We start from the raw sequence: 17,680 nt of genomic DNA, 5'->3' as shown, positions 1-17,680 counted from the left end.
TTGCCCTTCCAGTGTAATGAACTATGTGTTAAGTGATGGAATTTGAGTTTCTTACTTTGGAGGAATGAGGGTGCATCTATGCTGCAGGCCGGGATAAAATCTTGTCTCAAGGTACTTCCCTAAAAACCTTAAAAACCCTTGTGTCAGATGCTGTGTGGTGGTTCCTCGTGAGTAACCAGGCAGGACTCCAACCTGTCTTTTACAGGTTTTATTGTGCAAACTATTTACAGTGCAGATCCACCAAGTTCATGTCCGTCTTAGTCACTTGCAGAATCCAGGAGTGGCCTCTTCCGGCTTCTCCCCCAACATAAGAACTTCGACACCCCAAACCTCTGCCTCCCCTCTGTGCAAGCTGGGAGACGGAAGGGGCGTGCGTCCCTCCTGGCCAGCCTGGCTAGGTGAGGCCCTGGGGCTTCTCAGCAGCATCCTCAAGCCCTTTCCTCACTTGGCTGGCCCCTTCCCTCTCTTCTCCGCTGGAGGTGTGGCTTTCCCCACCGCTGAAGAGGAACTGCTCCTCAAGAGTTTCTGCGGCTCCCTGTATCCCAGCGGCGTCCCTGCCTCCCTCCCCTGTTCCGCTGGCAGTCCCCTGACACCTTGCAGCAATCAGATGATTCTGCAGGCATGTATGTTTGGGCACTGGGGATGCGGCAGTGTTGGGAAAAGCAAAACCTAGCACTGAGCAAGAATTGGCTATGCGTTCCTTCTCCTGCAGTTCACCTAACAATAATGAATTTTTTTGCTTTAAGCTCCCGCTGAAATACATCACAGGAGTTTTTTATACGCTACACTTCTAAAATCTGAAAGGAAGTTTGCAAAGCAAAGACAGCAGGAAAACGGGAAGAACCAATTTCTTGGAATCTATTCTGAATGTAGTGCGGTGACCTACAGGTTAAACATGACTGTTTTATGTGCATTATTAAGTCCTTGTGGGAAAGCATATGCGAATAAGAATCTTTCTCTGTCATACATCATACTTAATTAAGCAGGATGTTCATGAATACCATTTGATACTGCTCTAAAAATCAGATTATGCTTTCCATTACGGTGTAAGAGATTTATGCTAAATTCACACCAGCAACCTTTCCTTCTAATCAGTGAGGATTGGATATTCTTGTGCTAACCAAATCTTGTGAAGGCTTGAACATGTGCTGATCTTACGATGAGAGATAACCCGTTTTCTGAAGATTACTAAACGTGAATTTAGCTGTAATCTAGTTCTATTTGAACTGCACACAAGAACAAAATAGGTGATCTTGCAAATCTAACCACGATACTCTAAAAAGTTAATTTTGGATTATTATTTTTTATGGGGAGGGGGTTCAATCATGTTAAACTACCCACAATTTGGATGAGAAACAGATCAAACCAGAATTTGTTATTTGAATTTTTTGGGTTGTATTCAACTAACTTTCACCTCTGAGTAGACCCATGGAAATCAATGCTCATGACTGAGGTCCAGGAATTTAAATGGGTCTACGCTGAGGAAAAGTGAGTTGAAAACTGCTTCTTTACCAGTGATGAAATATCTAACTGGGGGAAACTATGAAATCTAACTGGGGGGAAACTATGAAAAAAGGGCTTTTGTTTTCGTTTTAAGAAAAAACAGCCGCTTTCTGTATATTTGACCATTGTCGCATAATGTCAAGGTAATGAACTATGGTTTGAACAAACAATGACTTTAATTTTGCCAAAGGTATGATTAAGTTGGGTCCTACAAAGTTATTTCAACATTATTCCTATGTAAGAAATTGGATCTAGACTAGGATAGTTGAACTTAGGTGCTATTGAGCTCAATGGGGTTAGTCTGGGGCCTACATGTAGTTTGTAAGTAAGGCTCTGTTAGTCCAGAGTTCATAGGCTAGCAAACAAACAAAGTAGCAGGTATTAACTCTCCTCAAACTTATATATGAGAACTTAAGCCATTCCCTCACTTTGTTTCCTTTTGATCTTATATATAGCAGACACATTCCCCTATTTACTCCATGCTGAGTGTTGAGATCACGCAACAAACGAACAACACTCAGACAACTCTACTTACTTGTAGAATTGCATGATAGCTTCTCTCCATAAATCCGGCCCAGGACTGGGGAAGCAGCAGGGAGCGATGCCACTCAGAAGGCTGAATGTTGACCTGCATGCAAAACATTTCATATTCACATATGAAACCACCGAACAAAATTGGATGTTGTAGTAAAAGAACTCACATGAACACACATTTAGAATGGAAGTATCGCCGACCGATGGCTTCTGCTTTTGTACTATGAATTACAATTTGGACTTTCCAGTTTTAAAAAGAAATTGCACTAGTAAAGATATATCTGATTTTTCACTTCCACAGGCTTTGTGGATACAGTGATCCACCCCAGAACTGTGAGATAACCAGCCTCATATAACCAACATAAAGGTAAAGGGACCCCTGACCATTAGGTCCAGTCGTGACCGACTCTGGGGTTGCGGCGCTCATCTCGCTTTATTGGCCAGCATGACTAAGCCGCTTCTGGCAAACCAAAGCAGCACACGGAAACGCCGTTTACCGTCCTGCCGGTATTTATCTACTTGCACTTTGATGTGCTTTTGAACTGCTAGGTTGGCAGGAGCAGGGACCGAGCAACGGGAGCTCACCCCGTCACGGGGATTCGAACCGCCGACCTTCTGATCGGCAAGTCCTAGGCACTGATAAAACTTGGTTTATGGGAAGGGAGGTGGTGGCCTTCACCTGCCCCTCCTCTTGAAGGCTATCCCGTTAAAGGGATCTGGGGGTGTGAATCCTGTCCGAAGGTACCGCTCCGGCAGGAAGGTAAATGGTGTTTCCATGCACTGCTCTGGTTCGCCATGCTGGCCACATGACCCGGAAGCTGTACGCAGGCTCCCTTGGCCAATAAAGCGAGATGAGCGCCGCAACCCCAGAGTCGTCCGCGACTGGACCTAATGGTCAGGGGTCCCTATATCCCTTACCTTTAAGAGGAAGAGCCAAGAAGGAACAGCCTATATTTCCACTGCATATTTTGTGAATTTAAATCTCTGCTGGGGTTCTCTCATCAAAGATCTTAGCATCCAGGGAATTTTCCTTTTATATCCCCCCGCTTTCTTTTCTTGCCACCAACAAGAACTACATAAGTAGTTCTGAAAGTCTAACTATCGTTTGAGCTTGTATTCTTCCCATGCCAGATGGAGTTTGGAAACTGAATCATACTAGTAATTTCCATTGAAAGTGGGATTACTTGTGAGGAACTGCACCATGAGAGGCCTTTCAAAAGCAGTCTGTTCAAAGTTTTTTTAAAATAAAAAACCTCACAGAGTGTGTCTAAGGCCTTGAGGGTACCTAAAGCAGCTTTTTGGATTCCAGCCAGCGCTCATATGGTAAATACAATTTATTTAACCTAGTAGATTACGCTGGAATTTGACGTGTAAATTATGAAGAGCTTTTACCAGTTTAAAACATAGTCTATTTTGCGTATCCAACAAGTTATCCAAAATGAAAACAAACAGAAAACTCTTCTTAGAATATTAATCAAATCCTTGGTTTTGGCTGAACACAGAATTACCAGGTGATAGTAAATACAATTTATTTAACCTAGTAGATTATGCTGGAATTTGACCTGTAAGTTATGAAGAGCTTGTACCAGTTTAAAACATAATCTATATTGCGTATCTAACAAGTTATCCAAAATGAAAACAAACAGAAAACTCGTCTTAGAATATTAATCAAATCCTTGGTTTTGGCTCAACACAGAATTACCAGGTGATTCTCTCATTACATAACTTAAAAGATGATAGAAGCACATTAACACACACATTCATAATACACACACAACTCCACATTTCATCCTGGCTGTTGTCATTATTATAGCAATTTAAAAGAAAACCATCGCTCTAGATCATTTCTGTTTGCAGTGCAACTTCAAAGCCAACAGCTTAAGAAAAAAGAAAACGAGAGAGAGCGCACTGTAATTAAAATGACTGCTGTGCACTGTAATGTCTCATAATATTCTATGGCAGGCAAAAGAATTAGTTTTTTGTTTCCAGTATCCAATTATTTCTACTGTTGGCCTCAACCAAAAACATCGAAAGTTGTCATGACAGCCATTTGGAGCCTATTAAAAGCAAGTTATTAGATCTCAGCAGTTTCCAGGACAATATTACTTCAATACATTTAGGGGGTGGGACCCAAAATATTCCAGGTTGGCATCAGATGGCCTCTCTCTCTCTTGTTCTTCTGCAAGGCTAGTTGTTAAACAACGAAAGAAAGAAAGAAAGAAAGAAAGAAAGAAAGAAAGAAAGAAAGAAAATGCCAGAGTGGATTGCTATTAAAATCTTCCTTCTCATCCCTGTTGGATGTTTTATCTGCTATAACAACCACTTTCCAAATTTTAGTTCCATGCTTTTGTCTTGGGCAGCAGCTAAGTTTTCACGGGAGCCATTTTTTGAAGCGAAGAGCCCAATATTCTGGCTTTGCTCACCAACTTACTCCCTTGTGAACTGAGCTAGGGTTGCCATACGTCTGGAATTTCCCGGGCAGAGCCGGATTGTGTCTTGAATGAATGGATCTTTATATGCGTCGGCCATAGCAATAAAACAACAAAACGATATACAAAGAATAAAAATCCAAAAGTCAATGATATAAAATACATTTTAGGGTTTTGAATCAATAGTCAAATAGTGGATCTTATTCTAATTGCCCCAGCTAAAAACCTGGCTAGTGATGTATGGAAGTGAGAGCTGGACCATAAAGAAGGCTGATTGCCAAAGAATTGATGCTTTTGAATTCTGGTGCTGGAGGAGACTCTTGAGAGTCCCATGGACTGCAAGAAGATCAAACCTCTGAGCGCTCTGAGCGCTCACTGGAAGGACAGATCCTGAAGCTGAGGCTCCAAGACTTTGGCCACATCATGAGAAGAGAAGACTCCCTGGAAAAGACCCTGATGTTGGGAAAGATGGAGGGCACAAGGAGAAGGGAACGGCAGAGGACGAGATGGTTGGACAGTGTTCTCGAAGCTACTAACATGAGTTTGACCAAACTGCAGTAGGCAGTGGAAGACAGGAGTGCCTGGCGTGCTCTGGTCCAGGGGGTCACGAAGAATCGGACATGACTAAACTACTAAACAACAACAAAAACCTGGCAACCTTTGCCGTCACCTGCTCATCTTGATCTGCCAAGAGAACGGACATTGTGGCAGTGGAAGACAGGAGTGCCTGGCGTGCTCTGGTCCAGGGGGTCACGAAGAATCGGACATGACTAAACTACTAAACAACAACAAAAACCTAGCAACCTTTGCCGTCACCTGCTCATCTTGATCTGCCAAGAGAACGGACATTGTGGCAGTGGCTGGGCGACCTGAAATGGACAATCAAGTCTTTAACCGGATTGTGTCTAGATTTTCACTTTTTGAAATATGACAGCCCCAACTGAGACTCAATTTTTTCTCTTTTAACTACATTTCCCCCAGCAAGTGTGAGCAGACACAACATCTTTGCCAGAGTCCTCCCTTTATTACCCTAGGCGCTCAAGTCCATTTATAAGCTCCCAAGAGAGAAACTGGCTAACGAAGTGAAGAAGGATGAGTCCTGAGGATTGCCATGGGGTGGGAGGCTGGGGGACAGATGGAAATGTTCCTGTCAGAGGTCAGATTGAACCTCAGGACAACAATAAACCTATCCAGAACCTGGGACTTCAAATTATAACACTCTGCTGTCCATCACCCTGTCTGATAATATTTGCACTTTTTATGTTTTATGTTTTTTTCTAAACAATTTCACCATTCAGAGCGAGTTAGCATTCTTATCTTGCCAGCTCTATTATGCTTTGATCTAGACATTTGGTTGGATGAATTTTGGTGGTTAAGGCAGGAGAACTGAAGGAAGGACCTCTTGAAACATTTATAGGGCATCTATCAATTACAAGTAAGGTATCTCAACAAGAATAGGAAGGGCTCAAACGTCACGATCTATCCATATGGTTCTATGATTGACTGGCTGAGCTACGGCATATCACACAATGCACATACAGGTACTCTATGGAATTTGACCACAGTGCTCACACGACATTGTGAAAAACCCAAAGAACAACGCGTTCAGACATAATGCTAAACCAGCTAAACTTCAGTTTAACATCATGAAACAAATATTCGTAAGTCAAGGGCTCACAAGTTTTCCCCGTTACTTCTTCTTTGCCACAGCTATGGAAAGATCAGAAGTTTGGACCTGAGGTTTAGATTAACTGAAGTTTAGTTAGTCATCATCCGAACCCTAAACCGTACTTAACCTTGACATTAGAGAGTTTCATAAACTATGGTTTGAACTTGGAATGTTTCCACCAACCATAGTTAAGATTAACCACATTTTTTGTGTGTCTAAGGTTGGATAACGTGATACACTGAAGTTAATCTAAACTAGACATGAAACATTCAGCACGCCTCTTCATGGATATGTTGGGAGGGGAGAGAAAACAAACCATAGGTTCATTACAGCTTCTGTTCATAATTCTAATTATATTACGTTTGGAGCAGCCTCATTGGTACTCTGAGAGCAAAACCCCACAATGCTACACAACCTTCTTCCAAGTAGTCCATTTAAGAGGAAAGTCAGAGACTACTTCTAACTGCTGAAATGCCTAAAGTTAATTGTTGCCTAATCTGGTCCAGACAGCAGTGCCCAATCTTAAGAGCATTCTTTGGGTGGGTGGGTGTGTTTTTTAAGATCCTTTCCAGACACCCCCAATTTGAATAGCTCACCCAAAGGTCTATGCTACTGGAATGTCCTTTCAAAGACGGTCTGCCAGGTCTTATTTACTAAACAATAAAACAGCACGCTGTGACTTCAGAGAGAGTTAGAGATGAGCTGGTTGGTCTCTCTTCAACCATTATAGGAACTTGAACAATACACAACTTCAAACAGACCACTGTTTATTGAAACCATCTTTATCTCTCTCATAGGAAACCATAAAAAATGTGGCAAATGCTCTATATCTTTCTCTATTCATGTTGACAGATATTAAACCGTAACCAGGGGACTTCTCCTGCGGAACACAGCTGTTACTGACCCAAGCTGGTACCCATCCCAAAACTTTGGAGGATATGCATGTGCTCTCTGCTCCACCCTTGTTTATTCACGTTGGTTCAGCTCAGATGATTACTTGGCCCCAGGATACCTAAAATGATGGGAGAGATGTGTATTCAGTGAGTGGGGGCTCCTGGCGCACGGGTTGTTTGTAAAGAAAGCCCACATTGCACATTGAGTATCGTGGAGCTGAAACGAGAGATCCCTCAAAGGGTCTACCAGCTCCATCTGGTACGCAGGATGAGACCCTCCCTGTCCGCAGACTGTCTCACCGGAGTGGTACATGTTCTGGTTATCTCCCGCGTGGACTATTGCAACACGCTCTACGTGGGGCTACCTTTGAAGGTGACTCCAAAACTACAACTAATCCAGAATGCGGCAGCTAGACTGGTGACTGGGAGTGGCCGCCAAGACCATATAACACCGGTTCTGAGAGACCTACATTGGCTCCCAGTACATTTTCAGGCACAATTCAAAGTGTTGGTGCTGACCTTGAAAGCCCTAAACGGCCTCGGCCCAGTAGACCTGAAGGAGCGTCTCCACCCCCACCATTCAGCCCAGAGGTCTAGCTCCGAGGGCCTTCTGGTGGTTCCCTCACTGTGAGAAGCGAGGTTACAGGGAACCAGGCAGAGGGCCTTCTTGGTGGTGGCACCCGCCTCCAGTCAGATGTCAAGGAGCTTCACAATATTCCAATATCCCTGAAGGAGTGTCTCCACCCCCATCGTTCAGCTTGGACACTGAGGTTCAGCTCCAAGGGCCTTCTGGCAGTTCCCTCACTTCGAAAAGCCAAGTTACAGGGAAGCAGGCAGAGGGCCTTCTCAGTAGTGGGGCCTGCCCTGTGGAACGCCCTTCCATCAGATGTCAAACAAACAAACAAACAAACAAACAACTATCTGACTTTTAGGAGACATCTGAAGGCAGAACTGTTTAGGGAAGTTTTTAATGTTTAATGTTTCGTTGTGTTTTTAATATTCTGTTGGGAGCTGCCCAGGGTGGCTGGGGAAACTCAGCCAGATGGGCGGGGTATAAACAATAAATTATTATTATTATTACTATTTGGGGCTGCTGTATACAAAGACAGCAACTATGGTCAACTTGTTCATGTGTGTGAGGGAGCCAGACACTCCCCAATGCAACCTGGTTGAGGGCTAAATTCCACAGGACAAGGTGCTGTTTAGGAATTTGGGAGATGCTGCCTTCAAAGGCTGCCTGGATGTAGGAATGGTGCTGTGCTGGATTCTGCGATGCTTAAGAAAACTTTTATACTCAATAACCATGAACATATTTCCCAAGGAGATTTGTATAACAAAATTAAACATTGCTCTGGAGTTCCAACGGTGCATTTCTGTTTCTCCACATGTTTGGATTCCTTTCATAATCCCTATAGACATTTTGCTCTTCTGCATGGCATGTACTAGCTAAGCCAGGTTTTCTTTTCTTTTCTTAGGAATGTTTAACATTCTACAGACATACGAAGTCAGGCACTGGGGAATAATATTCCGCACACCAAGTATGTTTCAAATTAAGCATTTTTAGAATTAAGCACATCATTTGATGTCCATACCAACCCAATATTATATCTACATTTCAAAGAGCTTCGGGCACTGAAGTGTTTAAAAAGAAGCACATTGCTATATATATATAATCGCTTTTAAAAAAAACAACATTGCATGCATTTGGAATTCAGCTTAAATGACCTACTTCAAAATATTGATCCAACAAAAACAAGAAGTGGGGATAATTAATTAGCACAGGAAAGAACAGCTGTAATAACCAAAATAAGCCTTATCTGTCTTTTCTTGAAATAAGGAACTTGTCCAGCTCTGTTTGAAACAGTGATTGCATTAATAATAATAATAATAATAATAATAATAATAATAATAATAATAATAAATTCTCTGAAGTCTTCTCAACCTCAGAGAAAAGCAAGAGGAAATATAAATATAAACCATGACACCAAGGAAGGAAGGAAGGAAGGGACAGAGAGAGAAGAAACACATATGTGCGCTCTTAAGTGCGTGGAATAATCACAGCGCTTAGAACCCGTTCCATTATAAGGTGGTTACACATTTCACATAAGCTTTCCACCTTTGGGACAAAAATCATGGGTGGCTCCGAAGAATGACAAGGTCAGGCAGAGAGTCCATGGCTCTCGCAGCACAGGCATGCTCACTTTGCAGAGCGCATCAAAGAAGGCCAGAGCGACCATAAATCATGATGTGCATAAATACTTTCCACCAGTGTAGTCCTCCATATCAAAATATGAACGGGACACATCCCGTTTTGTATCGGGACTACAGTCATACCTCAGGTTACAGACGCTTCAGGTTGCGTGTTTCCGGGTTGTGAACCGTGCCAAACCCAGAAGTACCAGAATGGGTTACAGATTTCAGCACTCACGCATGTACAGTAGCACTAAATCGTGCTTCGCGCAGAAGTGCCAAATTGTGTCCCGCGGGTGCGCAAACACGGCGCTGCGCTGCAGGTTGCGAACGCTGTGGGTTGGAAATGTGCCTCCCGCACGGATCACGTTTGCAACCCTAGTGTCCGCTGTATTTTAAAGAAATCTGGCTGAGGTGAGCTTAAGCTAGACATTGCAGAAGATGTATGACTGTCACTGAAAACTGCCAGTCCCGACTCTCTTCTTCATCCTCTCACAGTCAACGCAGGACCATCTTTGTAATGCAACTTTCACAATCACCACAAGCAGCAGCCAATGGTGAGGGAATGGTCAGATTTCCCACATTGTGCATTTTGGCCGAGAAGAAGAAGAAGAGTTTGGATTTGATATCCCGCTTTATCACTACCCGAAGGAGTCTCAAAGCGGCTAACATTCTCCTTTCCCTTCCTCCCCCACAACAAACACTCTGTGAGGTGAGTGAAGCTGAGAGACTTCAAAGAAGTGTGACTAGCCCAAGGTCACCCAGCAGCTGCATGTGGAGGAGCAGAGACGCAAACCCGGTTCCCCAGATTGCGAATCTACCGCTCTTAACCACTACACCACACTAAGAGAAGACAATGAAGACATGGGTCTCCTATTTTCAGTAGCGGCCATGCAACATCTAACGTCTAAGGCAGGCTTCCTCAACCTCGGCCCTCCACATGTTTTTGGCCTACAACTCCCATGATCCCTAGCTAACAGGACCAGTGGTCAGGGATGATGGGAATTGTAGTCTCAAAACATCTGGAGGGCTGAGGTTGAGGAAGCCCAGTCTAAGGGGTACTACCCATAATTCATTAGGGTCCATTCCAGAGAGCTCTGTCCTTGGGTTCAGCTTGGGTTCAGGCTCCATATGCACCCAAACGGTCTCCAATAATTTTTTAATTGCCTTTCAAAGTATCCATTACTTGGATAGAGGCAAATGGGCATCAAGGGAATAATGAACTGGAGCTGCTTAGCTTCCGGAATATAGCTTCATCCTGAAGGCAGTTTCAATATACAGTAGTACCTTGGTAGTTGAATGGCTTGGCTCCCAAACCCCGCAAAACCGGAAGTGAGCGTTCTGGTTTGTGAACATTTTTCGGAAGCCAAATGGCTTCCGCAGCTTCTGATTGTGTGCAGGAAGCTCCTGCAGCCAATCGGAAGCCGCGACTTGGTTTCCAAACCGTTTCGGGAATTGAACAGACTCCCGAAACAGATTAAATTCAAGAACAAAGGTACCAATGTACTGAGCTTTCAATACAACCCTTCACAGAAAGAGCCCCTCCGTGACACAGAAGAAATATTCATGTTTTTCCACTGAGAATGTCTCACAAATGCCAGAACAAATATAAACGATCGCATCCCCTTTATCTATGGTAAGGTAAAGGTAAAGTAGCCCCTGACCATTAGGTCCAGTCGTGGCCTACTGTGGGTTTGCGACGCTCATCTCGCTTTATTGGCCGAGGGAGCCGGTGTACAGCTTCCGGGTCATGTGGCCAGCAGGAGTAAGCCGCTTCTGGCGAACCAGAGCAGTGCACGGAAACGCCGTTTACCTTCCCGCCGGAGCGGTACCTATTTATCTACTTGCACTTTGATGTGCTTTCGAACTGCTAGGTTGGCAGGAGCAGGGACCCAGCAACGGGAGCTCACCACGTCGCGGGGATTCGAACTGCCAACTTTCTGATCTGCAAGTCCTAGGCTCTGTGGTTTAACCCACAGCGCCACCCGTGTCCCTTCATTTTTATCTATGGTGTGTAACCCAAAATACGCCACTGCCCATAATGTTATAATGCAACCACATTCACTTTAATGCACTTCGAGAGAAAGGTCGACCGATCTGCAGTCGCTCATACAGGTTTCTTTCCTGGCTCCATTCCTGCTGCTTGCAGCTTCCGAAGATCAGTGGCCGTAAGAGCTATAAACGCTCTATTTAATGAAAATATTTGATAACAAGGCCGCGCTTATATTCTACAATGATTAATTGGACGTTCATTTCTAATTCCTTGCCTCCTTCTGCCCCTGACCCCACCTCACATTTCCTACAGGAGATTAAAGCTTTGGTTTACAAAACCTTTAATACACAAAATCAGCTACATTAATGCAATATCCCAGGGTGCTGGGAACAATTAAGAGATATGCTGCGTTATTATTACAGTAACAAGGAAGTAGAGGTCACTCCCCAGGTTCCAATCCCCTAATTGTTTCTCAGACAAGTCCAAATCTGACAGGACTGTAACCAGATTAGGCAGAGTTGAAGGGAAAACGTCAGCCTTGATTTACTCCGGCAAACTTTGGAGAAAACATTTCGGAGCAGAGCGCATTTTATTAGATGTATTTATACGTCCTGTTCTCCTTAATTGTTCTTCGCAGCAAGTTTACTTAATTAAGAGTAAATTACAGCACCACACACAGCTTGCAGCTACCATTTCCTAATTAGAGCAAAGGGCAAATGCAAACTCAGGTTGGGGGAATGGAAGAAAGCAGAACGGCTACACAAGCGGAAGGGAAACTGCAGGGCTTACCTCGTGGAGGAGAGCGATCAACATCTGGTGGAAACTGCGTCCCCTACTGGCTAGAAATCGGCTGATAGGCTTTCCATCCTTCCCCACGTGGATTGGGAGATCGTAACTCAGCAATATGCCGGCTAAAGGGAGATATTACAGATGTACATGCACTAAGATGGCTTATAACAATTCAGTTGTGTTTTAATATGACTGCAAAACAGAGAATACTGAGGTTCGAGAATTGAAAGAATGCAATTTTGTAATTCTTGGGTTCTTGGGTTTTCCACTTTTTAGCTAACAAAATACGAGCAACAGAATTACCAACAGTAGAAGAATGGCAGATGAAGCTGATGGATTTTTCAGAGCTAGCCAACCTAACCGGAAGGGTCTGCAACCAGAAGGAGGAGGAACATCAGGAAGAATGGAATAAATTTAATGATTATTTAGTTAAATTTGTTAAGCTAAGTTAACCGGAAATAGCTTGCAGATACTTAATAGGCTTAGGATTTTATTTATGTTAAGTGATGAATTAATATGTTTAATTATATAAGGTGAAGATTTAAGGATGTTAATGTTTAAGTTAAATTTTATTAGAACTGCGATTTGGAAAACCATTAAAAGGACATGCAATGAAATTCAACGAAGGGGAAGCGAGGAAGTCACTTAACAAAGTTAATAACTGTAATTTTCAATAAGGCTATGATTTATGTTTGTTATGTTTGTTTGTCTTGTGTGTTTGTTTGTTTGTTTGTAATATTGTGAAAACCGATAAAATTTTTGGAAGGAAAAAAAAACAAAGAATGCAATTTTGTAGAAATTCAAAAATTCATTCCCAGAAAAGGAAAAAGCAGCTTCCGGTTTATCTCAGGAGAAGTTGGCTTCTACACTGGGCTGCTGCAACTGCTGGCTAGACCCTGTCTCAGGTGAGCCCTGAGTTGCCTTTTCGAGCAGATGAAACCGCAGGACCTGCGTTCCTCCCTTTGCTTGTATCAAGAGGTAAGCTGCTCCCCCAAAACTTCACACCTTTGGTGCTTAGCTTAGGCTCATTTATTCAGTAGCCTGGCTCTCCTTTCTGCACAGAAGGGAATTACAGCACATGGAAATTAAGCTGGCCGCGATATGTAGCGGGAGTTTGAGAAGTTGGCTTTCCCTGTCAAAACTTCTCCCATGCACTTGCTGCCTGCAATAGTTGCCAGGCGCTTAAACACTGGGTGTTAAGATAACCAGACAGCTGTGATTGGATGCCAGTGGCCACCTGAGCAGCAGAAAAATATGTATGTAAGAGACAGGTGGGGGGGGGAGTATCAAAGGGCTGATGTGAAAATAGCATTACTGAGGTCCTCAATTCCATTCAGGCTATAAATGCATGATTCTTGAACCTGCCAAATTTCTTACGTGGTGCGGATGTTAAAAAGGAATGGTGGAATTAAGAGGTGGATAACTTAAGAGTGAACACAGTGAAATGGGATTCATTGCTGGTTTGTATGTGAAAGTGTTGCTTTAAAAAAATGTTAGAAATTAGCCAGGTGCCAGGTGCGTTTTGCGACTGGCATGGGCCTAATTGTGACCATGTGGAGCCTGTCTCTGGATGGCAACTCAACTGGGGAAAGCAAAACGTCACTTGGATTTTTTTTGAAGCTAGAATTTGTCTGATTCTGGATTGTTTTGTTTGATGTTTCCATGCATTTTAACCCACTTTGAGATTTGTTCTTTAAAATATAAAGCAGTATAGAAGTGACAGTGATGGTATCAATACCTGAAGGATTACCTCTTCCATGGATCTGGAGCCTGAGAACTATTTTGGAGATCTTTCTCCAAATGCCCTGATACTTTTCTCCACAAAGGCACGACAATCAGCTTCAGTGGTACCTCAGGTTAAGAACTTAATTTGTTCTGGAGGTCCAGAGGCCTGTTCTTAACCTGAAACTGTTCTATACCTGAAGCACCACTTTAGCTAATGGGGCCTCCTGCTGCCGCTGCACTGCAGGAGCACGATTTCTGTTCTTATCCTGAAGCAAAGTTCTTGACCCGAGGTACTAATTTTGGGTTAGCAGAGTCTGTAACCTGAAGGGTCTGTAACCTGTAAGCGTCAGGGCAGCTGTTTACCAGCTCCATCTGGTATGCAGGATGAGACCCTATCTGCTCGCAGACTGTCACAACAGAGTAGGGCATGCTCTGGTTATCTCCCATTTGGACTACTGTAATGTGCTCTATGTAGGGCTACCTTTGAAGGTGACCCGGAAACTACAACTAATCCAGAATGCGGCAGCTAAACTATTGACTGGGAGTGGCCGCCAAGACCATATAACACCAGTCTTGAAAGACCTACACTGACTTCCAGTATGTTTCCGAGCACAATTCAAAGTGTTGGTGCTGACCTTGAAAGCCCTAAACAGCCTCGGTCCAGTATACCTGAAGGAGCGTCTCCACCCCCATCGTTCAGCCCAGACACTGAGGTCCAGTTCCAACGGCCTTCTGGTGGTTCCCTCCCTGCGAGAAGCCAAGTTACAGGGAACCAGGCAGAGGGCCTTCTCGGTAGTGGCGCCGCCCTGTGGAACGCCCTCCCACCAGATGTCAAAGAGAGGAACAACTACCAGACTTTTAGAAGACATCTGAAGGCAGCCCTGTTTAGGGAAGCTTTTAATGTTTAATAGGTTATTGTATTTTAGTAATCTGTTGGAAGCTGCCCAGAGTGGCTGGGTAAACCCAGCCAGATGGGTGGGGTATAAATAGATAGATAAATAAATAAATCTGAAGCGTCTATAACCTGAAGCGTCTGTAACCTGAGGTACCACTGTACTTCTATATCTTTATGGCATTGGGCATATATCTCCTTTTGTCCAGGTTTTTAAATCTTGCTGTAGTTTTCTTTTAACAATTATTCTCAGTTCTGTTCTTCTGTCCTCCACTCTTGGCTCTTTTTAATCTCGCTTTTGGCTCTTAGGAGCTATTTTAATTGTGCATCCTTACAGCTATTCCAGCACACATTTTATTGTGTTTCTTTTTTAATTGCTGCTTTCAATTTACGAGCTACCCTGAGGACACTTTGTTAACGGAGCGGCATGTAAAAAAACCCAGAAGACATGTCATTCACCCATTCCGAGATATTCTACTACGACCAAAGGTCTCTCGTCTCTCTCCAGGGAAATCTCACCTGCGAGGCCAGGCTTCAGTCCAGGCTGCTTGTTTCTCTCGTACATTTTCAGCATAAAACTTGGCACACCTGACACTGTCTTCCCTTGGTCCGACCGGACAGCACCGCCTCTCAATGCGGAATGGTATATTCCACGAGGCATGCTGGCCATCTCCTGTTTCACGAGTGATGCTGCGAACTCTTCAAACGCTTGAGGGGAGGGTGAAAAGGGGAGAGAACGGGGCAGACGTAAAGAAAACAAAAGGTGATTGACTGAGGAAACCAGAACCACCCAACCAACGTAGAACCACGGCCATTATCCGGGAATGTTGTGCTGACATAACTGGTAACTCCATTTTCAGCTGACAGCTCCAAGGGCACAGTTTCTGTAACTCCCGGGGAAGCCTTTGCTGTTCCACGCTCGCCTCCCGCTCAAAACGTCACCTCGGGAAACCTTCAATAAATGGTGTCAGATGTTCAAAATTGGAAGGAAAAACAAACAGCCAGAGCTGCTTTCTATGCTGGACAATGCACCCTTTGTTTGGCCACAGGTATGCACCTCCATGAGGATTCTTGCCACTTACAAACAAAACCATCCAAAAATGGTGACTGATACTCAGCAAATATGATAGGTAAAGGTAAAGGGACCCCTGACCATTAGGTCCAGTCATGGCCGACTCTGGGGTTGCGGCACTCATCTCGCTTTATTGGCCGAGGGAGCTGGCATACAGCTTCCGGGTCATGTGGCCAGCATGACTAAGCCGCTTCTGGCGAACCAGAGCAGTGCACGGAAACGCCGTTTACCTTCCCGCCGGAGTGGTACCTATTTATCTACTTGCACTTTGACATGCTTTCAAACTGCTAGGTGGGCAGGAGCAGGGACCGAGCAATGGGAGCTCACCCCATCACAGGGATTCGAACTGCCGACCTTCTGATCGGCAAGCCCTAGGCTCTGTGGTTTAACCCACAGCGCCACCTGCGACCCTGTAAATATGATAGGTAACATTGATCAAATACCTTAAAACGCTCTCCGAGACCTAGAACGAATCTTGGAATACTGAGAATGTATAGAGCAAAAGTTTACTGATGCTAAATGAGGAAGTAAAATAAGAAGAATGAAATGTGTATAGTATAAAATAGCACAAAGAGAATAATCGGAAGTTAGTGTTTATGGTGTGATGTGAACTGTGTGTATTGTCTAAGTCGTATGTAAATAAATGTAAACAGATGTATAATAAAGGTTGTTTTTAATATTTTTAAAAAAACGCTCTCTGAGTTCATTGCTACAGTTGTAAAGAATTCTCAACATGCCAAAACACTTCAGAAAGTAAAATGTAGTAGCGCAGAGAAATTAGTGAGAGCCCACAGCAGGTTTACTCTTTCGCTATCGTGAATTGCCAAAGTTTGGCAACGCTTGGTCGGTTTAACAGGCCGCTAGCGCTTTTTACTATACAATGAAAAGTTGTTGCTCCCTGCTCTCCTCGAAAGGGGAGCTTATAACAACTGTTTCAAATTAGCCCTGTGGCTTTGATGCAGGTTTTTCCTGTACCAAATACAGCACTGGGTTTTCTGCTAAACATGGAATAAAAGAGCATTCACATGCTCACTCGGGGAAACCAGAAACATGCAAAGTGTCGCAGAATCAATTAACAGACTCTGGAACACTTTTCGATTTTTATCCCCAGTCCTTCGTCATCTTTTCTCCCTCTTGCCCACCAATATGTTCTCAGTTTCCCCCCTTTACATTTCTTTAGATATAAGTGTATAATAGCCAGCAGGAAGTATAATGAAAATGGCTTCAATATTTAACAGGAAAATAGGGAAACTCTCCTGCAAATATAATGCAGGATCCACTAAAGAGAAGAAAAATTATTTAACACAACCAGAGAACAAAGCGTAGGTTTGTGTTGCAGGATAGCTTGTTTAGAGATTTTGCCATTTTTGTCTACACAGTACGTGAATCTTGCATTGTCATCTTTTTGCCTGCACACAAGCTGGGTAATTTGCACAGCTTAAAACCTTTAAAGAGACTTTGTTAGCTTACACTTCTGCATAATTTAAAGAGAAAAGTCCTGGGCTTCCTCTCCCAAACATTCCAACCAGCTTTTAGAACGATATAGCATATATTCTTGAAGACTTTTGCCCGGGTTCGTTAAATTTTATGTATTCTGCTGTCATTCTTTGAGGCTAACTCATTAGCTGTATAAAAATGTCACAGTCTGGTAAAGGAATATAAGCACACCTGCAAATGTCAGAAGGAATGCATTGGCTGGTTACAGTTAGTAACATCCAGCTTTGGCCATTTACAGGAAAACAGCTTAAGAACCAGCTCACTGGAGCAGACCGAGGTCTATCATGCTACCATTTTGTTTTGGTCCATTAGATGCATCTGCAAAGGTAAGCTCCACTATCTCCAGCCATTTGTCCCCAACGTCAGAGATCGAAGATGACTGCTTAGTACAACATTTGGTCTGTGTGTGTGGTTTGGGAGCTGCACGGTCAGGGGAAGAACAATGCTGTCCAGGGTTGTAAAGACTGCAGAGAGAATAATTGGGTGCACTCTTC

General features: G+C 43.6%; 1 protein-coding gene across 2 annotated transcripts in view; it reads right to left on the bottom strand.

Moving 5' to 3' along the window:
• The window catches only part of FOCAD (focadhesin), a 119,502-nt gene that overhangs the window by 35,221 nt on the left and 66,601 nt on the right, over window positions 1–17,680 (bottom strand). For both annotated transcript variants that reach the window (XM_053371155.1, XM_053371156.1), the window contains exons 20-22: window positions 15,137–15,325; window positions 12,001–12,122; window positions 2,039–2,131 (exon numbers count right to left, since the gene is read on the bottom strand). In XM_053371155.1, coding sequence (XP_053227130.1) covers window positions 2,039–2,131; window positions 12,001–12,122; window positions 15,137–15,325 — 404 coding nt within the window. The remainder of the gene's footprint in view (window positions 1–2,038; window positions 2,132–12,000; window positions 12,123–15,136; window positions 15,326–17,680) is intronic.

Source organism: Podarcis raffonei, chromosome 17, assembly GCF_027172205.1.
Source record: "Podarcis raffonei isolate rPodRaf1 chromosome 17, rPodRaf1.pri, whole genome shotgun sequence".
NCBI classification, from domain to species: Eukaryota; Metazoa; Chordata; class Lepidosauria; order Squamata; family Lacertidae; genus Podarcis; species Podarcis raffonei.
The sequence above is the reverse complement of the archived record's forward strand: the minus strand, read 5'-3'. Positions and strand labels throughout refer to the sequence as shown.